Below are 25,148 nucleotides of genomic sequence, written 5' to 3'. Positions count from 1 at the left end.
GTCACAACAAAACCGTGTTTTTACTAAGTACCGAACCAGGGAACCCCACACACTTTCTGTGGACATCAATGTTTTCTCTTTCACATTTTAAAATGGCATTGTGCATACACATTATTTTAAACACTTAGACACATCTTGGATACACAAACAAACGTAAGAAATCACTGTGAGATGCTCTGAGATCCGAAATCGCACTCATCAGAACCACTAAACCAGCTCTGGGACTCCTCTGCCCCGCTGCCTCCGGGGACGGAGAGCCGGACCCAGCACTGTGCAGCTGCCTGCGTCGCGACCCAGGAGGCGGGTTAATGTGGAGTCACAGACTGCGCCTCTGTTGACATCCGGCGGGTAAGTGGGAAGGGGTCAACCCAGCTGGCTTCTAAAAAAGACGCTGCAAATACAATCTCCTCCATTTACCTCACAAGCGCTCCATCTGCCCTCAGTGCGTGAGTCAGAAACAAGCCGAACATACGTGGCGCGATGCCCAGGTATCACGAAGGGTCACCATCACCTCACTGCTTCCGGTCAGGAGACACGTGGCCAGGACCAGGGCCTCCACGAGCTGCCCCCTCTTGCTGAGTGGGGTGAAGCCTGTGCAGCCCCACCGGCCTCCCCTGAGAACTGAGACGGCTCGGGTAACACTTTGTGCCGAAGCCCCGGGGGCTGCCGCTGAGCTCTGGCCGAGGTGGCCGCAGTGCAGCTGGGCTGACCTGTGACGCCAGGGGAGCTCTTGCGACAACCAGCCCCTCCGCTCAGTCGCGTCCCGCCGGCAGGTGCCAGGGAACCGGGCTGCCTGAGACACGTATGAGCAAATCCACAACGCTGAGGATTTATAGCCGTGGAAGTCATCAGCCTGACTTGAAAAGAACAGCCGTGACTGAGACTCACGAGGCATCGCTGAGAAGCCGAAGGGCACGTGTCGGGGGGGCAGCCCCACCACCAGGGCTCAGCAGCGTCCTAGGAGCTGCAGAGAACCACACGCATGTGAAGGAATCCGTCTTCTACATGGACATCCTTTCACCTTTATGAAAGGAGTGGAAATGAGGGCTGATAAACACTTGACAATCCCTTGTAGATAAGGACCAGACCATCAGAGAGACCTATCTTGTCTTTTATGATCTGGCCTTAGCTCATAAGATGAGAAGTCTGTAGAAAGTCCTAGACCACTCATACCATGACAGCAAAACTCTTCTAAAAACAGATTTACGGGGTAAAATCATTGAGGGTACGCTAAGCCAAATTAATGTCCAGTTTTAAAATAAAAAATGTCAGATAGACAGTATCGTAATTTTCTTGGTTAGAAGACTTTTCCATATGCATAAATGCAGACTAGTACTTTATGCTTAATACGTTTCATCAAAGGTGAGACTTTTATCACCCAAATAGCAGACAAAAATAAGGACTAAATTCATTCCAAATCTGTACTTTGATAACTTACCAAGTTTTGGAATAAGTTTAATTGGAGGGACATGGGAAGAGATGAGTATCTTCCTGCTTATTACGCATCTGGAATTGTATCCACTGTACTTACAACACTAAGTTATAATGTTGACAGAACTGAGGTGCAGCCTATTTTAATAATATACACTGAATCTAGACTTGCCAAGCCTCAGTCACTGCTACACGATTTACACTGTGGCCACGAAAACGGCTCCCTTGAATGGCCCTGGTGTCATGAGTCCACTCCCCAGGGCACGAGCTGCCCTAGATTGCGAGGAGGGTCCGGAACTTCACACTAAGAGCCTGAGAAAGGGAGCCCCAGCAGAGCTGCAACGCACCCCCTGTGGCTTCTTAAAAACACCGACGTGAGCACAAAACACGAAGAGGGAGCATTCGACTACCTGGTGGAAAGGCTCACCACCCCCTCTCCAGCAAACCCCTCTACCTGTTCTATTTCTTTTCATTTCTGGAGTGGTCTTTCTCTCATGCTGATCTGAAGGTACCCACAGAAAATGCTGGAAAGTCTTACCACTGGGACATCACTGCGGAGAATCTTCTGCTACATAGGAGAGACACCACCTGCCTATTTCCTCTTTGTCAGTACAGAAAACACCCCACTTTAAATATTATGTACAGAGAAGAGGCTGCCACGTGCCCTCATGCACAGCCAGCTCGGGCTCATGGACAGAGAAGGGCTTCCGTTTAGAACAATGTACACCTACAGACAGCAAACGCCAAGAGACATGCACACACTACAGGGAACGGGACACAAGGAATTCACACTTTACACCAGTGAGGGGACACTGTTACAGAACGCCGATGGGATGCTCTGTCACCACACTCTGACACAGGGGGTCTGGGAGGGTGTCTGCTTCTCTTTTTTCTCCCTCTTTCAGGATTCACACTTGGTTCTGTGTCAGGCACTAAGCAACCCGGTGGCTCCTGGTCCAGCTGGATCTCTCAGTAGTCTTTTTGAACCTCTGTATCCCTCTGTGGAAAGCCGAGCTCAAATGCTGGAAACCGTGATGCCTCGGGGGCCAGGATGTCGGAGAGGAAGTGAACTGTGCCAGCCATACCTGCAACGCAAAACGCAGTCCTTTGTGAGAAAGGGTGCGCGGCGGGGTCCAGAACCAAGTGACCTCTGATCACTGCCTTTACTGGGGCTGTAAGGATGTGGGAAAAGGTGGGGAGGACTTTGAAAATAACTTCACACACACAAAAAGGAAATCTTCGCATTAGCACCCAGCAGGTAATACCAGTTTTCTTCATTATCTTAATTTTAAAAATTGGTTTCTGAGCTTTAATCTTGTATCTTGACACTTTAAGATGATTTCACAGAAGGGCTAACAAAAAAGTTAAGGGCGCTGCTATTGTGATATTCCAACATATAAACTTCCTCTCAGAGCCTTTACGTTTTTATTCCAAACAGAAGGTTGCACTTTGGGTTTCAAAAATGTTATTTTAAAACGACCTTTACTTGCTTGGTCAAAATCCCCACCGCCAATCACTGCAGTAACTCAGCAGCCTACCCGAAGGATCCCGTGGCGGGAGGGAGCTCCTCCACAAAGGTCCTGGGCGCTGCGGGCCCTTCCAGCCTAGCGGCCTCCACACCGGCACTCACCCAGCCAACGAGAAGCTAGTTAGTGTCTCCTGCCAGGCACTTGTGAGGCACAGGGGCCCAGAAGAATGCAAGAGCTTCCAGCCTCTCGGGAGGCTACGTTCAAAGACTTTCACCCGCTGGGGCTTTGAATTTGCCATTATAAACTTGAATTTATGAACCTGCACGAACTCCATTTAGAGTTCAGGTATTAACTGTGTTATATCTGATACAAATACACCTCATTTTTATGACACAAAAGACGAAAATTTTTATTCTGAGAAACATTTTTTCGTTACGGTTTCTTTGAATATTAACAAGATCTTATTCAGCAAAGGATAATGACAAATGCTCTAACTTTTGCTCATTTATCTATTATATGATTAAAATATTATCAGTAGCAGAAATAAAACACGGCATGGCACTACAGACAATTCAGACATCAGGAAGACAATGAAGGACCTACTACCAAAGCTTTATGCACGTAGATTTGACCCCGCAGGTGAACCGGAGCAGTATCTTGAAAATACAAACTACTAAAACTCACTGAATATGAACCAGATAACTTAACAGCCTTGTAACCTATTAAACAAATGGAATTTGTAAATTTAAAACTCCCGAAAAAGAAATCTCTCGGCTAGGAAGTTTTCGCTGAAGAATGCTACCAAACATTTAAATGAGAATTCCTCCACCAATTAATATACAATCTATTACAGAAAACAGAGGAGAAGGTACTTCTCAATACAGTTTATTAGGCCAGTATTACCCAGATAGCAAAACCAGACAAACACATTATAAGAAAGGAAAACTACAGGCCAATATTCCTCATGAATATAGACGCAAAAATCATCAACAACATATTAGCAAATATAATTCTGCAATACATAAAAAGCATTGTACACCATGGCCAAGTAAGGTGTATTCCAGAGATGCAAGGTTGGCTTAATATTTGAAAATCAACCAATGTGATCCACAATGCTAGGGGCCTGAAGAAGAAAAACCATATGATCTTATCACCTGACAAAATTCAACACCCATCTATCATTTGATTTTTTTAAAAAGTATTCATGTATTCCTTCTGAAATTTATTTTGGAATTACTATAAAAGGTGGCTCTAAAGTAATTAAAAAGTTACCATCCATTTATCCTAACACCATTTAACATTTGCCCTCTGGTTTCTGTGGCTTATGTTCCAAATTACCATTACACACACACACACACACACACACACACACACACACTAAACAAAGAATATCTGAGTCTCTGTAGGACTTCCATTTTGTTTTCCTGCATTATATTCTATGCATTGTGTGTGCCTGGAGCAGACTCGCAATGTGTTTGCTGGTTTCTTTCATTGCTCTTGTTTTTCAGAACTGTCTTCAATATTCTCATTATTTTTTCCAACTACTAATATTTGAATTTACTAATACTTTTAAATTACTAATATTAATTATTTACACTTCTTTACATGACTTAAATAATTAAATACATTTAAGTAACTAGCCAAGTTTGCTGTGAATAGATCAATACTACATGCACAATATTACTGATGAAATGCACAGGAGTAAACTTATTTTCTTCCATTACTGAGCAGCAGACAGTCTACGCCTATACACGTCACAAAAGATCTAAAAATACTTGGAAGAAGTTCACAGGAGCACAAAACAGGCAAGGTAAAGAGACTCAATATAATTTTCAGCAATGAACGACTTTGCACACAGTATTTACCAGCTGTGCAGCGATTACTAACTAAGATCAACCGTGATGGTGCACAGAGTCAGGAGAACCAAATGCACACACCCAGATACTTAAACCTGGAGTTCTCCCTCACTCTTACCTTCAAAGAGAGAATAGGGTCTGTCAGGAATGCGGCAGCCATGTGTTCCATAGTCTAGGCACCATTCTGCAAACTAGGGAGAAAGACATTTCTTTTTAAGAGTGGGGATTTCACTTGGTGAACATGGAACGCATAAGACACTGCAGTGAATTCACCAAGAATCAAAGAAAGCAGACTCCCAGGCAAGAGTGGCCAGGAGTGTGAGCTCGGAGGGACTCGGCACCACCTCTTCTGAGCAGGTGAGACCTGGCGAGCTCTGTCACCTGCCTCGGCCTGTTTCCTCCTCTGTAGGGGGGAATTTACCTAGGAAGGTTGTTGGGAAGACTGAAGTAAGAGATCTCACAACCCAACAACCTCCGGTCTTTTCTAAGCACTGCCTCCTGCCCCTGCAGGCGCTCCGCCCAGATTAAAACACTGGCTCTGAACCGCTCGCCTGGCTCTGCTCTCTGGGCTCACCGCCAGCCCCTCTGCTGAGCACGCAGCCCTCCCTCCCCCCTCCTCCTCCCCCCACCGCTCCCCACTGCCCACCCTGTTCATCTTGAAAACTCATCCCTCAGCTTTTTCAGCAATTTCCTTTGAGCTCCCCCACCCTGTCTTCTTAAACCTCTTCAATGGATTTTTATAACATTATAATAAATTTAAGCTAACTTATTTTTTGTCATATGTATATAAAGAATCATAAATTCAGCACATATACAATAAAACTTTCTACCCTCCAAATCTGCTCACTCTTCTACCTTGTTTGATGCACCACCATCTATCTGGTTTCCTTAGTCAGAGATCAGAGAGACATTCATACATTTCTGTCTTCTCCACATTAAAAACACCCACTGAATTCTGTGGGCTCAGCTCAATATCTGTTTTTTTTTAGTGTCTATCAAGAGGAATTTATTTATTTTTTTAACATCTTTATTGGAGTATACTTGCTTTACAATGGTGTGTTAGTTTCTACTTTATAACAAAGTGAATCAGCTATATCAATATCTTAAGTGTTTCTGAATCTCTCCTCTTTAGTATCAGAGCCAATGCCCTTGGTTTATAACTCAACATTTCTTGCATTAATTATTAAACAACAATTTGGAGAAACCCAAATTGTTTACCTCTACCTCATCCATTCCACTGTGGCCACGGCAATCCGAGAGGAGCCTGAACATGAATCACAAACCTTTGGGAAGCCCCGCCTGCAGGTGAGAACCACCCAGGAGCTGGCACCGGGGGGCCTGGGCTCCCGCAGAACCGGGCCCAGGGTGGGGTCCAGGCACTCCTTTAAAGCTCCCAGTGACTCTAAGGCGTAACCAAGGCTCAGATCTACTGACTAAGGGGAAGGACTAGCTTTCTTTGGCCTCGGCCCCGCTGACCTCACCCCTCGCCCGTGCACCCTCCCGCGCTGAGCGCTCGGGGTCAGGCTGCTCTGCGCCCTGCCTGCCTCCATGCTCTGCAGGGGCTCGTCTCCCACTGGGGTGCACTTCGCCTCCCCACGCCCTGCCTGGCCCACCTGAAAAGCTCCACATCTTTAGAAAACTAGCTGTGCCTCAGCCCCCACGAAGCCTTCCCCAGTCCCCGTATGTTCTTACCCACCTGCTACTGCGACTGCCGTCCACCCGAACTGCCCCTCGCCTCGCTGACCCCAGCTCCTGCCCTGCTCTGCGCTGGCCAAGGGAACGCTGCGGGCCCCAGGGTGCTCACCACGCCAGCTTCCTCGGCTGGCGGCACCCCTCCCACCGCCCGCTCAAGCTCCAGCTCTGCTCTGGGTCTCGGCCTACGTGGTGCCCCCGACGCCCGGGTCAGGCGCCCGCCCCCTGCATCCCCACGATACCCTGCGCGGCCTCTGTTGAGTGTGGGCACCACGACCGCATGCGTGACTCGGGCGGGGCACCAGACGGAGGGCTCTGCTCCATCTGGTGTGGGAAAAGGCTTCAGAACAGTAATAAATACACAGAATAAGCCACCCGAATGCCGCCATCCATCAAGGGTCATTGGACATTTTGGTGCATTTTCTTCCAATCTTTTTTTCTGTGTTCCTGTCACTTTATTTTGTGACATGTGTATAGTAATAAAAACACCAACAAACGTTTACTGAGTCTTGCTCTGTGCGTTCATTTTCGCACATCCGATGCGTGTTAAGCCTGTCCTCGGTGCCGGCACCGTCCCAGGCACTGGGTCGGGTCGGGACGTTGACTGGGAAGATGACGCAGCTCGTGGTCTAGGCTGCGGCACACCAGGAACAAGCAGACGCGCACGCTGAGCGCCCCGGTGGCTCTGTCACGGGGGAGACCCCAGAGGTTGCCTCCACCAGGCAGATTTCGGGGAAGCCCCAGGAACGCTGCGCCCCGTGGAGAGCGTGGGGCAAGGCGGGGGAGAGGCAGGCAGGGGCCGAGGCGCACGGGGCTCTCCACTTCCGGGCTGTGGGTGCTGCTCACGGGCAGTGGGAAACCACTGGAGGATTTTAAGCAGGGGCAACTACCGACGGCCTGCCCATTACCTCAATTAACTCCTCCTGGAACAAATTTAGGAGGTGGGTAGTATTTTTACAGATGAGGAAACTGAGGCTTGAAGAAGGGGCGCCCCAAAGTCATGAAGCTAATAAATGCACAGGAGGGCATCCTAACAAGTCACGGGACTCCAGAATGCATTTCCACCCCTTAGTCCCATTGCACAGATGGAACGGCCAAGGCACACGGCCGCCAGGGACAAGGCTCTGCAGAGGAAACCGCAGAGTCGGGAGAAACATGTCTGAAGGAGGAGAGAGCTGTATTTGGGCTGTGTGCGTGCCCTGGAGGGTTGAGAAGCGGTTTGGATAGCGATGTCCTTACCTTGCAAGCGCGGTAGAGGTACTTTTTATCCCGCGTGAGGTGGTAAAGGGAAAGGAAAGAGTAGCCGTTCCCAGCGGTCCCGTGGCAGATCCCATAGCCCTTCCGCAGCAAACCTCGCTGCCAAATCACATCGCTGCACTCCATGGCGTCCTTCAAGTACTTCTCCTCCTTAAAAACCTGGGCAATGAAAAACAAAGCAGTGTTAAACAGATGTCTTATGCAACGAGTTAGCAAAACATTTCCCCTTCCTGTTTAGAAAACTGCACGACGTTCAGAAACCTGAAATGACGGGTAAACCAAGCCCAGCGGCAGCGGTACTGCACCAGGCACCGTGCAGCCCAAGCCACTCCTCTCCCCGCTTCGCCTGCCTTCGAGTTCATGGTTTTTCAAAAGCAGTTCTAAAGTTCCAACGGTTATCAGGAAGGCTACCAGACCTCCCTGGTAAGATGCTCTGTCACAAATGAACCACCTGTGCCTCCTGGGGCCTGCAGGCTGCAGCTGTGACACTCCTACTCGTGCAGAGGGCAGTCGAGGATCCCACACTGTCCCGTCATCCAGGTCAGGAACATTCCACATCCTCGTTAGCCACACAGCCAACGCACCCGACGAGCGGTCATAAACCGTCACAAGGAAACCCGCAGAGAGCGTCCTCAGCCCAGCGGCAGGCGGCACCACCTCCACGCAGTGGTTTACGGGGACGGAGGGACAAGCGCGCTCGGCGGAGGCAAGTGCGCCAGCGTGAGGACACTTTCACCCCCCCCCAAAGATTCCCCCTGACACTCTTCTCTGTCTCCTCACATTTCATTTATTTTCCTTCCCCGGTCCTCTCCTCTGAATCTGTTATTAGCAGTCTCCCCTGCTTAGCTCATTCCATTCTAGTGCAAATGAGTTTTGGACCACGAATCAGAGGCCAAAGGTCACTGGAGAAGAGCTCCTTGGGGCGGCAAAGGGGATCCTCCTTGTGACTGATGAGCGCGACTCCTGGGCACCCGCTGAGGCGGCTCTGAGGTGCAGGAGAACTGAAGTGCCCGAACTGTGACCAGCGCCCGCTGCGGCCAGAAGGGGGAAGAGGCAGATCCGCGTTTCCGTCACCGCTCCTGGTGCAGAGCCTCGCCAGGGCCAGGAGCAAGACTCCCAGCCATAAAAGCAGCTGAGACGCGGCCTCTGGGGTCCCTGAGCGTGCATCTCAGCTCTGTCACCTTTTAAATGTGACCGAGGACAAGTCACCTCTTACATCTTAATGTACTACAAAAAGATACCATTTCGGGCTTCCCTGGTGGCGCAGGGGTTGAGAATCTGCCTGCCAATGCAGGGGACACGGGTTCGAGCCCTGGTCTGGGAAGATCCCACATGCCGCGGAGCAACTAAGCCCGTGAGCCACAATTACTGAGCCTGCGCATCTGGAGCCTGTGCTCCGCAACAAGAGAGGCCGAGATAATGAGAGGCCCGTGCACCGCGATGAAGAGTGGCCCCCACTTGCCGCAACTAGAGAAAGCCCTTGCACAGAAACGAAGACCCAACACAGCCATAAGTAAAAAAATTAAAAAAAAAAAAAAGATACCATTTCTTCATCTCAGCGGCTTGCTGTATTAAAAAGAAATAACATACAAGAAGCTCTTAGAACACTGCCTGGCACACGGTTAGTGCTACTTCTGAGCTGTCATTAACCACCATTCTTTCTATGTTATCATGCCAGCACAATATTTCATCCTCTCATTTGCATCTTAAGCCTCTTACAATGAATTATAAAAGGAACCTTCTTCCCATCCTAAAAAAGATTAGGTCAAAGCTGACAGGTGAAAGGAGACTGTTTTGGAGGCTATGTCATAAAATCACACGGAGAGTAAGGCCAGTCCTAAAGAAAACCTGACTGGCTCCTTTCTGATGGTCACCCAGTGGTACATGAAACCAGGCGGACTTCCTTCCCGTTCTCCCCGCCCCCCTGGTGAGACTGAAGCTGCTAGAGGCACCCCACACAGCGAGCGTCACCTTCCTTCCCCGGCGCGTGCCCACAGCACGCCCACCACGCCCACTACCGTCACACACTCGTGCTCCACGTGAGGAGCTACTCTGAACAGTGGGACATTTGAGGGGCTCCCCTGGTGGCGCAGTGGTTAAGAATCCACCTGCCAACGCAGGGGACACGGGTTCGAGCCCTGGTCCGGGAAGATCCCACAGGCCGCAGAGCAACTAAGCCCGTGCGCCACAACTACTGAGCCTGCGCTCTAGAGCCGCAACTACTGAGCCCACGAGCCACAACTACTGAGCCCGTGGGCCACAACTACTGAGCCTGCGCTCTAGAGCCCATGAGCCACAACTACTGAGCCCATGAGCCACAACTACTGAGCCCGTGAGCCACAACTACTGAGCCTGCGCTCTAGAGCCCCTGCACCGCAACAAAGAGTAGCCCCCGCTCGCCTCAACTAGAGAAAGCCCGCGCAGGGCAACGAAGACCCAACGCAGCCATAAATAAATAAACAAACAAATAAATAAATATTCCTTAAAAAAAAATAAATAGTGGGACATTTGAAAATTTAAAGAACACTGAAGCGCCCAGATTTATCTTCTCTACATTGTAGCCTTATAACTTGGCCAGAAAATCTATTTACTGATCCACATTACCTCTCTCAAATCGTAAATCTCCCTGGGAAATGTCATGACAGAAAGTTTGAAGAGACAGCGCGATGCAGAGGAAGACGTAAGAGATCTGGAGTCGGAAGCCATGGCTGGACACCCTCTTCCACTACAACTGACCGAGTACCTTTGGGTGAGTCATCGTAACTTCTCTGAGTCTGTCTGCTCACATTAGGAAATGAACTGATGCTGAGACGACCGAATGTGGAAAACAGAGACAAGCATTTGGGGCAGTTATTAACAATCTTTAAGGATGAAAACGAAACTAAACACATCATCAATGAATGGTTTGGAAATCTCAGAGAAACATTACTATAAAAAGAAATAGATATTCAGGAACTGAAAAAACACCAATAGATGAAATTAAAAACTTACTGAGTAAGGCTTAATAGAGAAGAACTCATTAGTGAATATGAAGGTAAATAAATAGAAATTATACAATCTGAATTACAGAAAAGAAATTAAAAACAAAAGCCTCAGAGACCTGTTGGAAAGTAAAGGCCTAACATTTACCAAATGTAGTGGAAGACATACAAGTTCAAGAAGCTTAAAGGCTCTCAAGCAGGATAAATACAAACAGATACACATGGGTACATGATAAAATATTGAAAACCAAAAAGTAAGAGGAAATCCTGAAAGCTTCCAGAGAAAACACAGACTACTTGTAAGAGAACAATATAAAGAATGACTAACATCCTAGAAATAGTGAAGGCCAGAAGACAGTGGAGCAGTATCTTTAAAGAACTGAAAGGAAAAAAAAAAACAACTGTCAGCGTAGATATTCAGCAAAAATATCTTCAAAGAATGAAAGTGAAATTTACAATAGCCAAGACATGGAAGTAACCTAAATGTCCATAGACAGAGGAATGGATAAAGAAGATGTGGTACACATATACAATGCAATATTACTCAGCCATAAAAAATAAGAAAATAATGCCACTTGCAGCAACATGGATGGACCTAGAGATTATCACACTAAGTGAAGTAAGTCAGAAAGAGAAAGACAAATACCATATGATATCACTTATCTGTGGAATCTAAAATATGACACAAATGAACTTATCTATGAAACAGAAACAGACTCACAGACATAGAAAACAAACTTATGGTTACCAAAGGGGAAAGGGGGGAGAGATAAATTAGGAGTTAGGATTAACATACATACACACTACTATATATAACAACAAGGTCCTACTGTATAGCACAGGGAACTACACTCAATATCTTGTAATAATCCATAAGGGAAAAGAATCTGAAAAAGGATATATATAATATCTCTGAATCACTTTGCTGTACACCTGAAACAAACACAACACTGTAAATCAACTATACTTCAATAAAAAAAATAAAATAAGAGAGTGAAGAGTAAGAGGCAGTGGTACCACAGCCCTGAGACCACACACTGTTCCACATCTAACCCTTCGCAGAGTGAACCTAACTCTTCTGAACCACTGTGGACTAGAACACATCCTGTCCCTTCCTCAGACCTGGTCACCGAGACCTTACTCCTCTCTCTCCTCTGTATAAATAACCCTGTTGTGGATTTCATGGTATGAAGTAGAATTCAGAATTTTTTAATAGCTGGTGTAATTTTCCACCGAGCTATAAGATTCTGACCTTACTCCCTCTGCCTCTTAAGCTTTTCCAAGGGAAAACTGGGTTGATTTTTTTCTTTTATGGCTTAATACATGACTACATGCAAGAGCCTTTGGGATGCAAATCATTATCTGTCTTACTGCCATGGTGTTTATCATTTCTTCACAAACACTGTGAATAACAATGTCCGCTCCAAGGAAATGAAGATTTTTCCCTTCCTTCTTACCGCTTTCATCTTTTTATCCAATATTTCCTTTATCTTCTTTAAGATGATTTCAACTATTAAAATTAAAGCCTTCAAGGAAAATATCAAAAAAGGAAAAATGAGCTCATATTCAGTGAAACTGGATTGGTAAGAGGGTTTGGACTTGCCAAGAAACAAACACGACAGGAAGTTAATAACACTACTTAACATTTTTTTTTTATTCTCTTAAGTAGAAGTGACGTTTCAGCTGATTCATTTACAAGACCTCTTCCAGTAACAATACTCAATTTATTAGGAGATTAAACTTACAATATTTTAGTAGTTAATTAAAAAACTAATTCCTAAGAGGCATTTCCACTGTAGGTCTTGGAGAGAAGGAATCCTTCACAATTTTCCACTTCAATTTTTTTTACATCTTCCATTTAGACTTAGTAGCCAATTTGATGGGGGAGCAGAATTGACTTTTCTTAAGTACAGGGCAATATTCACCTCTCTCATTGCTTTTGCTTATTATTAGGCAATCCTAAAGTGCAAGGGAATTTCTGGATCAGTTATTACAAAACCCCTGTTCTCTGCAGTTTTTGGAATAATAAAGAAATGTCCACAAAATTGATCTAGATGTTCACGGTAAGGATAGCATTCTTCACAAACCACAAGATGTGGAAGGAAGATTGAGGCACCACCCCCAGAGGGACTGTTTCAGATTTTGCCCATGGAAATCACCATTGTAGGAACAACCAGGAAGTAACCAAAACTTTCACCTATATTAGGAAAAGTTCCCTGGTATGTAAAGCAGATGTACTAGTAATCCCAAAACGTCAAGCTCACCTTGAAAACTATAAAGCAATTCGGTACAAACTGCACCAGTGCCACAGGAATATGTAACAGTAGGAATTCTACTGTTAGAATTGTATCAGTTCATTTGGATGTCAAGGACCACACGTCATCCTCACAGAGAACTGCAAGAAATTTTCTTAAATTAGAGGAAGATACAGCATCCTCGTTGCCACAGATTCCACAATGATCTACAAACTAGAGGCTGTCTGCCAGACATGCACTCCTTGCAAGAACCATCTCTTTGACAATGGATCATCCTCTAAGTAATCTGCTGAATCAATGAAAGCCAGGCCAAAGGAGTTCCGACTGGTGCATTCAAGTGGGTGGCTCCAGGCGGAACATGGTGTCCATGTGGCACTCACCACCCGAGGCAGGGCCGGAGGCACGGGACTGTTTAGCAATGAGTTGGGATCCAAATGCATGCACTACAACTAAAATATACTGTCCTTTATTTTCCATTTAAAAAAAAAAAAAAGAATGAAAGTGTAATAAAGACAAATTTAAGATAAGTGATAATCAATGTGTTGTCACCAAACCTGGACTATAAGAAATGCTAAAGGAAGTTCTCCGGGCTGAAGGAAATGATACTTGATAGAAATCTGGACCTTCAAGAAGGAATGAAGAGCACTGAAAAGAGGAAATATACAAATAAATATCAAAGACCATCTTCTTTGCTTGTCTTAATTTCTTTAAAATACACAGGACTATTTAAAAAGCAAAAATTATAAAACTATACTGGGGTTTATAACATTTGTTGATACATCTGACAGATGTTATAAACATGTACAGAACTGCTGCCAAGAGAACTAGGCACTTACTATTTTCTTACATTTTATATGAAGTGTACAATTCTAAGCAGACTGTGAAAAGTTAAGGATGTATATTGCAATGTTAAAGATGTATATTTAGCAACCACTAAAAAAATGTACAAATAGATATAGTTAAAAGAGTCAGCAGAGAAATTAAACTGGAATTCCAGAAAATATTCAGTTACTCTCTCCTACCTCCCTAAAAAGGCAAGAAAGAAAAAACAGAGGAGGAAAAAAAAAGTTCCAAGATGTAGCCAATAGAAACCATATGGAAAAATGGCAGAGCTAAATCCAACCACATAAATAATTACATTAACTATATATGAACTAAACATTCTAAATTAAAGGCTGAGGTTGTTAGACTGCATTGCTAGACAACTCCCAACTATGAAGACACAGACTTTAAATATAAAGACATCAAAAACTATAAAACACTGTTGACATAAATTAAAGAAAATGTAAAAAGTGGAGAGATATACCATATTTGTGTATAACAACACTCAATATTGGTATCAATTCTACCAAAACTGTTCTACAGATTGAATGCAATCTCAGTCATAATCCCAATAGGCCTCTTTTGCTGACAAACTGATTTCTAAAACTTATACGGGAATGCAAAGGATCTAGAATATTTAAAGCAATTTTGAAAAAGAAGAACAAAGCTGAAGTCTTAAATTACCTGATGTCAAAACTTAGAGTAAAGCTAAAGTAATCCAAACGGCATGGTATCACAGAGACAGGTAAGGAGGCCAAAGAAACAGAACAGAGAGCCCAGAAATAAACCTACATTTACTAGGTCATTTGACGTTTGAACTAGTGCCTCTACAGGTACCAAATCAATCAATGGGGAAATCAAATGATGTGGAACAATCAGATACTCCTATGGTTAAAAAAAAAGGACTTCACTCCTTACTTCACTTAATATACAAAACTTAATCTGAGACAGTTCTAAATGTAAAATCTAAATCCATGAAGCATGTAGGAGAATACTATCTGTATAACCTGGGAGTAAGTAAAATTTCTCAGACAAGATACGGAAAGTAGTTACCATTACAAAAAACACACTTATAAGGCAGATTTTACCAGAATTTAAAACTCTACTCATTAGAAGATGTCATAGAGAACATGATTAGGCCAACTACAGACTGGGAGAAATCATTTCCAAAACGTTATCTGACCAAAGGACTTACAACCAGAACATATGAAGAATTTTTATGACTCCATAATAAAAGAACAAACAATAAATACATAAAACAATGTGGGTAAAAGATATGAACAGACACTCAACAAAGATACACAGCTGACCCTTGAACAACATGGGGGTTGGGGTGCCGGCCCCCACCTCGTTGAAAACCCTCGTGTAACTTTACAGTGGGCTCTCTCTGTATGCCGTTCTGCATCCCCGTATTCACCATACTGCATACCGTGTGGTACCACAGTACTGTACTTACTGAAAAAATCCATGTATAAGTGGCCCCACGCAGTTCAAACCCATGTTGTTCAAGGGTCAACTGTACAAACGACCCATGAGCACATGCAAAATTGCTCGACATCATTAACCATCAGGAAGGCACAAATTAAAGCCACAATGAAATACCCACCAGAATAAAATCAAGATGACTTCCAACACCAAGTGTTAGCAGAGATGTGGAGCGACTGGAACTCTGTTTACATGCTGATGGGATGTAAACCGGTACAGCCCTTGAGAAAAGGTCTGGCAGTGTCTTAGGAAACTAAAAAAGCTATCTTCTGATCAAGCAAGTCTACTCCTAGTTATTAGCCCCAAAGAAATGCAAACATACGTCTACGAAAAGATCTGTACAAGAATGTTCACTATAGCTCATTCACAATAGCAAAAAACTAGAAACAACTGAAAAACAAAGGCATAAACTGTGGTACGTTTATAAATGATGCTTAACATTAGGAAGGTACCAGAATCTTGAGGAAGAAGGAAAGAAAATATAGTTTGAACATAATCTCTCCAGGTGATCCTGATATACACCACCTAGAAAGACATTCCATGTCAGAAATAATCAACTTACAAATGAGCTTTTGGAAAATAATTCATATGAAAACATTTTCTGATGGGCAGTGAAGAGTCGACCACCAGGACGCATTCTAACCCAGTTCTACTGTGGGAATTTCAGAGCAGGCTTGTGGGTGCAGGAGGGGAAGGTATGGTTGTTTCACACATTCAGCCCAGAATCAAAGGATTACTTTGATATCACTTTGGTATGACTTACCTGGTTTTCCTGGGCAACAGATTTACTTTTCCAAATATAATTTTATTTAACCTAGCATTTGTTTATTAGTGGCTGCGTCCACACAAACTGCTAATGCCCTAAGGCCTAAATGTGTGGTTAGAAGGTGGTAGAATTTGTTACCGTAACCCGTAATTTACTGTCAGATAATTAAGAACTGATCGTAACTATTCATCAAAATGGAGTCCAGCTATGAGGTCCACAAATGTAATTGTTAGGAAATCATTTGCAAGTAACAAAATTCCTAATACAGCATAGAAATACTGTTAAAAATCTTGACATTTTTTCCAAGACCATCTACAATACTACATAACTGCGAATAATACATGTTCATACCAAGAAGAGTATATACCCTACGTGAAATGTGATTAGCATCTATAGGAAGGGAAAACAAATTTAGTGTGAATCTGGACTCAAATTATAGTTTTATTTGTGAAAGATATTAATTTTTTTTTAAATACTTGAACACCTTATGCCTTCCTAAGTGCTCCTGAAGAACTTACAACTTTATGTGCCAGCATGAGAAACTGCTGAAAGCTTGTTATTACACAAAATTTAAACATTTCCTCATTTTGAGAGATGGCTTCAATGGACAAGGACCCTCTTAATCTGAGTTAACAATAACTTGAGAGAAAATAGAGTCTAGAGCTGTGTCTCTCTAGCTTTGTGCCACCCCCTGTCCTGGCCAAGTACAAATTTCATACTCCACTAACTTATATTCTGAAGACATATTTTCACCCCCAACTGTAAAACTACATTATCTATGCTTCTTCAAACTACCATTGACGCCTTCTGCCCCAGAAGATTCCGCTATTCCTCCCCTTCCTCATGTTTGGGAACTTTGAAGTACATGGACAAAATTAAGTTTTAGTGACTAAGTATGGGATCTTACTGTCCATGTTTCTAGAAAAGAGGAGTTTCTGTTTTGGAATCAGTGCGGGGGGACGGGCACCCAGTGGTCTCCGGAGCGGAAGCCCTGCAGGTAGAGCTGGGCTGAGACGCGGTGGCCCTGCCGCTGGCAGGGGTGTGCGGCGCTTGCTCCCTTGGTACCAGCAGTGGTGGAAGCAGATGGTGGCCATGGTCAGCAGGGCTAATGGAAATGGAACTGCCCAGGACAAGGGCCCACTGCAAGCCCTGGCTCCTGACCACTTCTTCCTGCCCACAGCTCAGCTGCTAAAGCAGGAGTGGGGAGACCCCCAGAAGCCAAGACTACCAGCCACCAGGAGTGCCCACCTCTATAGCTGATCCTCGTTAAAGCAAAAGGGAAAAGGAGTTTGACAAAGAGAAGCTTTCAGTTTTTACCAGTCAAACATCTGTTCTGAGTACCAAAGGATTCCTGTTTGTGCTGTCAGTACTGTGCTCAGATCCTATGGTTGGATATTTGTAATATTACAGACTTATCTCTATGTCACTGAAGTTACATTTCCTCTAAAGCTCGAGAAAAGGGGAGGCAGTGATTTGAACAGAATTCTGTTCTAATTTAAAAGTTGACGTACTGTTAAGAAGATGAATCATTAAGTTCTTCAGATCTCCAAAAAGTATACTTCGTTGTGCTTTCCTCTCATCAAACATCATAACTTTCTGAGTTATTTTCTTGAATGCTCGTAACTGACTTTTATATTATGTGAATATTTTTGGTGTTATTGTTGTAGGACTAAAAAATTCTGAGAAATCAGCCTAAATCATGAAAGGTAATTCCCAATTTTTCTAAATAATTTATTATAGTTAATCACAAAAGGAAAATAAAATTGATTCAGGGACCAGTTCTTCTGTAATTTTCAGGTAGACATGTGAATTCTGCTCCAGTAAGTCTATTTCTGCAAAACTAAGAGACCTTGCCAAAACACTAATCAATCATTGTGGTTACATTTGTATACATTGGTATATAAGTGACAATCTCCAACATCAACTATTACAAACAAAGATGCATTAAAAGAAAAATAAAATTGCAAAAGAAGAATTGTTTGCTTTCAACTCACATGATAATTCTAAGTCCAGGAGAGAAATCAGCAGTATTCTTAATATTGTGCCCAGATAGATCTACAGAGTCTACTACAATTCATCAGTAAAGGTACTGCCTAAATTTCCAATAATACCTCTCATATGTGTAAAAATTTGAATGCCACATCAATCTTTTGTAAATAACTTTATAATAATTTAAAACTCAAATTTAAAAGCTCCTGAATCATCAGCAGCATCATCTAGCGATAAAGGCTTATTCAAGCAAGGAAATCAAATGATGTGAAGTCAAACAAAAAGCATTTTGGTTATAATACTGCCTCCTGCCTTACTGGATATTCATACTTATGTCATCTAGGTTTTCTTTTACACATGAATATAATCCCTGTTAAAACACACACACATATACTTACAACTCCAATTACAGTGGTGATGAACAGTGAAATAAAAAGACTTTCTGTTTACTAGTAAAAATATTAACTCTAAAATGTTTTTAGTTTGCAAGCAAAATGTGCTTACCAAAACCAAACTGAAAACGTGGTGGTGAAAACCGTGTCTGTGCACCTCGAGTGCTAAGGACACGCCCCGCAGCACTGACCTTGTACGCCTGCATGAGCATGTGGATGACACCGGGGGCCCCGTGACACCAGTGCACCAGTCGGTCTGTCTCATTGCTTAGGGATGACGGATAATTCCCAGATCGGAATCTTTTGTGGCGCATATAGTCAATACTAGGTTTCACCATTTCTGTCAAGGTTTCTTGGTCCACTTTTGCTGCCGGCTTTTAAACAAACAAAAATAAAACATTTAATTTATGTTTCCATAAGCTTTTTTTTTTAAACCTCTGCATTGTGGCTAATATAGTTAAGCATCAATTACCCAGAATACTGAGGAACACATAAAGTTAGAATTAATCCGCTTCTCCGGTTACTGAAGGCCTGGGCAGGCCTTTGCATCAACCCTTGCTGACGCGATGCTGCGGACGGAACTGGCGGCCGGCCATCCGCTGGGGAGTTCCCTCTTGCTCAGGGGGGAGGCGTCTGACTGGATGAGGCCCACCCACAAGCGGAGAGCAAACTGCTTTACTACAAGTCCACCTGTTTAAACGTAAACATCACCCAAACTCCCTAACAGACACACCCAGAATGATGTCTGACCAAACATCTGGGCAACGTAGCCCAGCCAAGTGAACACATACAATTAACCACCACAGACAGCTAGCTACCTTTTTCAGTGGGGACTTCCATATGCCTATACCTACAAATCTTTTATCTGAGCTGTTTCTCCGAAAGAGCGACTTCACTCCCGCAGGTGAGGGGGTGCCGTGCTGCCAGCTGGGGCGGGGAAGGGTGCCGGTGCGGGGCTGGCCGTGGCAGCAGGGAGGTCTCCCGCTGACCGTGCGGACACTCACCAAGCCCCGCTTTCAGGTCTGCGCTCCACTTCAACCCTCCTCCCCACCTGGCTTCCTGGCGTCAGAAGAACTGGTCTGACCGCTGCAGACCACGTACCGTCTCCTGCAGCCACCGCGCCCTGCACGGTGATCTCACGGCACAGGTCCAGCTGGGCCGCACAAGGATGTCCAAAGAGGCTCCCCCGCAGCCCAGACCTCACTGCCCACCGGAACACACGCCTGGCACCGCCCCCGGTGGCGCCGTAAGCTCCCGAGCGCAGGGCCCTGCAGGACACCTGGCTTGCTTCTGGCTGGCATCCGCCTCCTCCGGCACCTTGTGCGGGCACCCCTGTCCCGTCAGGTCACCTGCTGTTCCTCGGTTCCTCCGTCCGTTCTCAGTCCACGTGTCGCGCGGGGCTCCAGAAGTCCCCGAGTCTCACCAGAGAAGCTGGGTGTCTGTTTTCTGTTTTCCCTGAGGTTCTGAAATGAGTCTCCAGAGGAGAACTGTGCTTTATTCTTCACCGTGAGAGTGGCGTTCCCTTTAAGTGATATTTTGAAAGTTCTTGTGTGTGTCGTTCTGACAGCTGGTCCAGATGACAGCGCACATGGAGCCCCCGCACGGCTAGGCCGGCCCCGCCGGGGAGCGGTGTGTGCAGCCGGCCTCGCGAGACCGCCTCCGGCACACCGCTGCTACCAACCAGGAGGAGAACGCTGACGCCAATTTCTAAGTAGGATCCTCACGAAAGAGTGTTTCCAGGCTCTTCACTTTAAAAGCAGATGAGTTGTAAATCTTATGATTTGTGACTCTCTCAAGGAACCCCCCAGCATCTAGCAAAATTAAACTAAACACCTAAATCTAAATTATTTTTTATTGGTGTGATTTTCATATGATTATGTTTCCCTTAAGGGTATGATCACTTTTAAAACAGGGTTCAAAAGCCACTGTTAAAACCTTTTTCTGGGAAAATAGAGAAAAATGGACAATCTACCAACTGTCTAGAACAACACTGCCATTTTAAAATGAAACATAGAATTGATTATTTTGGAAACACGTCTGCACCTAAATTCACAAATTGGAATACATACGTGTTTTACTTTCTGCAGTGATAACCAAAGACCCCTACTAATCACCAGAGAAGGGAGCTCTAGTCCTGTGCAGATAGGAATCTCCTACTTTCCTTTAGTGAGGAGCAGCATGACACAAAAGGTAAAAATAAAAAAGGAATTTGTAAGTGAAAATTTAAAAAAGGAATATATGGGCTTTTAATTAAAAAGATCTAAATTCTAATCCATGCTCCTTGACTTACTAGCATTGTAATTTTGAATAACTTTATAAAGTACTCTGTTATGGGTGTAGTAGAAGAAATAAAGGCTTAATTGGGGGGAAAAACAAACAAACAAAAGGCACAGCCAGACCTTGTTTTACTGTTCTTTGCTTTACTGTGCTGCATTTGCAGTTTTTAAAAATTGAAGGCTTGCAGCACCATTTTTCCAATAGCATTCGCTCATTTTGTATCTCTGAAACATTTTGGTAATTCTCACAATATTTCAAACTTTTTCATTGTTATGTCTGTTATGGTGATCTGTGATCAGTGATCTTTGATCTCACTATTGCAAAAAGATTACAACTCACTGAAGGCTCAGATGATGGTTAAGCGCTTTTTACCAACAAAATATTTTTAATTTCAGCTATGTACACTTTTTTTTAAGACAATGCTATTGCACGCTTAACAGACTACAGCATAGTCTTGCTTCACTGCGATGTTTTTTGCTTTACTGCAGCAGTCTGGAACTGAACCCGCAACGTCGCCGAGGTCTGCCTGCAGGCTGCATACAGAGCGGAAGAGGGACCCACAGGCCATAAGGCTGGAAGCAGGTTGAAGCAATGTTTGGGGTGAGGTCTTTGACTGCCTGACGCAAGAGTCAGTACTTAATTCAGTAGATGTCAGGGATGGTTCAGAGACAAAATCATAACCACAGCAATAAACTAGTTAAAAAAATTTTGAACACAACTGTTAATAAGTTGGGGGTATCTGAATGTGAAAAAGTCTCTGCCCTAGCCTGCATTCTGGAAGCCCTTTCTGCTCCCCGAAGGTTTTTCCCTATTAAAAGAGGAGGACATGGACAGAAATAAAGTGTGGGCCACAGACACCTAATCCAACACGAAACTGCACACAGAATGTGCTCTCAGGAGGTCACTGCTTGGGGATCCATGATTCAAAGGAGGATCCTTATTTCCTTTCAGCCTGCTTGGTTTGTAGTAAAATTTCAGTACCCATTTCCGATTTGATCTAGTATTTTATAACGCGGTCACTGCACTAGTATTTCAGAGTATCACGCACCTGCATTAACATGTAGTAGATTCCGGCCATGCCATGGGCTGCTCCAACATACTGCTTCCTGTGCCACTGATACAACAGGGGACAGCGCTCGGCCTTCTTTTCTTCCCTTGACAAAGCTTTGCCCGATTCAATAATAGCATCGACTACCTACAGACATAATGAGACAGCATAAGTCTAAAAAACTTACATGTAATCTCTTTCAGTCTAATTAACAATAACATGTCTTTATATAGATAGATTACTTATTCTAAAAATCTTTAAGCAGTTAGTAGCCAAAACTGTTATCTTTATTTTATAAATAAATAAATACAGGCAGAGAGAAACCAGAAGACAATCTCAGAGTAGAAAAAGATATTAAGAAGTAGAACCAAGAGATCAAAAGGTCTTTGCATGAACAGTTTACTAGAACCTAGAAAAACTTCCGATAAAAACTATCCTAGACTACTTAGTTGCTTTGTAGCTTCCATGTTTTCCCCAAAACACTGGCTAGTACAGTTGGCCCTCCATATTTGCTGCGGGTTTCACACCCATGGATTCAACCAACCTCAGATCAAAAATATTGGTTAAAAAACATTCCAGAAAGTTCCAAGAAGCAAAACTTGAATTTGCTGCATGTGGGCAACTTTCTACATAGCATTTACATGGTGTTAGGTATTATAAGTAATCTAGAGATGATTTAAAGTACATGGGAGGATGTGCACAGTTTATATGCAAATACTATATACCACTTTATATAAGGGACTTCAGCATCCCGGCATTCTAGTATCCAAAGGGGGTCCTGGAACCAATCCCCAACAGGTACTAAAGGATAACTGTACATCTTCCAAGGCTGGAGGAACTGGCTTTATTTATGAAAGGCTAAGGAAGTGGGGTCTGTTGCAGGATTTTAGAATGACTACGCGGCAAAGACAGTAATTGTTTCCTCATATCCTCTCTCCCCTCACACTTTTGGTAACAGTGCCCCAAGTTTTAGCGAGGCATCTGGCCTCAGAGATACAAATAGCTGGACACGGTCATCTGACTGAGTTCTGGAAGTGGGATGGGAGCAGAAGTGAGGTGGGCAACTTCTAGTTCTCAGGCTTCAAAAGGAAGCTGCTCCTCTCCCACTTCCTCACCGCCCCCTGGGCTGGGGGTGCTCAGCGAGCTCTGGTCATGCAGGTAAGGGCACGGCCCTAGGATAAGGCAGAACAAGACAGAAGCTGGTGCCTAGCCATATTCCCCTGGTGTGCCTACCAGTTCTGATACCTCCTGAAAGAGAAATAAACATTCTATCTTCTTGACGCTGCTGTTTGATTCTAGTAAAGACAGCTAAATTAATACAGACCCAAAGTTTTTTAAAAAACATCCCTGGAAGAGAAAAAAGGAGCAATTTATTAATTTTATGAGTGGCCTTGGGAAGTTACTCCTACCCAGAAGCAGAGTCCAGCCACTACTACAAGTCTCTGCTAGCAGACAGGCTGTGTGGCAGACAGGAGAGGACGCCCCGGGGCGGGACCCCACCGTACCTCTTTGACAGCTGACCCACACACGGCGCCCGGCCCCATCTCCGTGCTCACGTAGAGTAAGGCGTACAGATAGCCTGCCCGGCCCTGAAGCAGCTCGTCAGGAAGGTCTGAATCTCGGCAGACGATGGCTCTCTGGAGCTGCAAAAGTCTACCCAACAAGAAACATCCAGCTTTACCAGACAGAGAATGTCTAAAGTACCTCTTCCTGAAACTGCAAGTAACCCTGTCACTTTAGGAACCATCTGTTACTATTTTTAATTTAAAACTAATTTTTAAAAATACCAAAAAAAAGGGAAAACAACGAAAACTTCCCCACTACAAAACCAAACAAAAACTTCTCTCTCAGATATCAACATGAATGACAAAACACCTTGCTGTTCAAAAGTTCTACATTTATATCTAAAATGTATAGGATATATGCATATAAGAGAAGATACTCTAAACCATATACGAGAAGATACCCAATTTTGTAATCCAGAATTACAAGAAAGTGATTTCAAATTTTAACAAAAATGTTACTAAAATGTAGCCAATGCCTGAAAATTAGCTTGAGTCACCCCAACTTTAACAAACATTAACTGACCAGCACCTGCCAGACACTCCACCAGACCATGGCTGTGAGCTCTGATTTCTGCTGCTTCAAAAGAGAATATAAACCAATAGGTACAATAAAAGCTTATATTCTCTAATTGTTTCCTAACAATTGAACCTAAGAATAACTGAATTATTATAGAGAATCTAAGGCATATAAGGTAATTTTCATGCGTTGAAGGCAACCAAAAATTATTTAGGAAAAAACATGCCTATTCCTCCCTCAAATTAAGGCAAACGCATGCTTGGATAGAAAGGTAGCATACAATCCCACCATTATGCTCAAGATTAAAATACAAACTCTTCGCTTATTGGAGAGAACTGTCTGCAAGAGCAGGTGAATTAAAAGAAAAATTATTTTTCGTTTTTTGAGTTTCTTTCTACATCAAGACTGAGAATTTGGAGAAAATACTTCCAGTTGTAAAAACTCACTTTGTAATGCATTCCTGGGACTCGCAATCACTTTTGAGTTTATGATATACCACAGCTCCGACGGCCAAGGGCCCAGCATCTCCACAGAGGAAAGTGACCCTCCGGCCATTCAGATTCCGAAGTGTTCTCTTTACGTAATCCAGGGATCTGAGCAGATAGGTCTGGTCACATGTGACCCTGTACAACTGCAGGTACAAGAGGGCTATGCCTGGAATAATCACCACCCCCCCCCAAAAGAAAAGCATTATTGTCTTTCCTTTTTACTGTCGGGACATTACTACATGATTACGTGAAAAACCTACATAAAGCCTACATTTCTGAAGGAGTAACATCAAACAAATTACATATGTTTCTTAAAAATGGGGGGAAAAAAGAACCCAGTGTAGAAAAAATTGCAAACAAGTTAAAATGTTGCTAACTGTTCTGACACAATGATTCACCACCTCCTAGATAAGGGAAATACAAGACTTCCCACTCATTCCCCTTTAATTTTCATTCGTTTCCAGGTTGTACTTATTCTCCTTTGTATTATAAGCTAATCTGGATCCTTTTCTTCTTACTTCTCATATAATAATGTCCTTCTGTCTTATGCCAAATTACATGATTGCTTTTCTGAGTTTTATACCATCTTCTTTCTAATTTATCTATTTCTCACAATTTTTCAATTTTCTTTAGTGGCCAACCAACCGTTTACAGAACAGCCACATGATGCAGAGTAAGGTAGTGAATTCAGAAGACATAGCTTATCATCTACTCAAACTTCGTATTTTAGATGAAAGAACACATCTGGTTACTCAAGGGAACCAGACAGGGGTCTTTTTCTGAAAATCTATGGAGGATGATCTATATGACTTCTGAAAGAAGCATGCTATTACTCCTGGGCTCAAGAAGTCAATGTGG

The 25,148-nt window shown here is 43.8% G+C and overlaps 1 protein-coding gene across 2 annotated transcripts in view; it reads right to left on the bottom strand.

Annotated features, from left to right (window-relative positions):
* The window catches only part of LANCL2 (LanC like glutathione S-transferase 2), a 61,549-nt gene continuing 36,401 nt past the window's right edge, over window positions 1–25,148 (bottom strand). Inside the window, exons 3-9 of one of the 2 annotated variants that reach the window (XM_082399632.1) lie at window positions 24,249–24,456; window positions 23,226–23,373; window positions 21,721–21,867; window positions 18,587–18,769; window positions 7,688–7,864; window positions 4,875–4,947; window positions 1–2,516 (exon numbers count right to left, since the gene is read on the bottom strand). In XM_082399632.1, coding sequence (XP_082255758.1) covers window positions 2,401–2,516; window positions 4,875–4,947; window positions 7,688–7,864; window positions 18,587–18,769; window positions 21,721–21,867; window positions 23,226–23,373; window positions 24,249–24,456 — 1,052 coding nt within the window. In that variant the 3' untranslated portion in view covers window positions 1–2,400. Of the gene's footprint in view, window positions 2,517–3,136; window positions 4,024–4,874; window positions 4,948–7,687; window positions 7,865–18,586; window positions 18,770–21,720; window positions 21,868–23,225; window positions 23,374–24,248; window positions 24,457–25,148 lie in introns of those variants that run through there. The other variant, XM_082399633.1, reaches the window with a different exon arrangement.

Source organism: Balaenoptera borealis (assembly GCF_965194805.1).
Source record: "Balaenoptera borealis genome assembly, chromosome: 7".
NCBI classification, from domain to species: Eukaryota; Metazoa; Chordata; class Mammalia; order Artiodactyla; family Balaenopteridae; genus Balaenoptera; species Balaenoptera borealis.
This window is presented reverse-complemented; position numbering and strand designations above follow the sequence as displayed.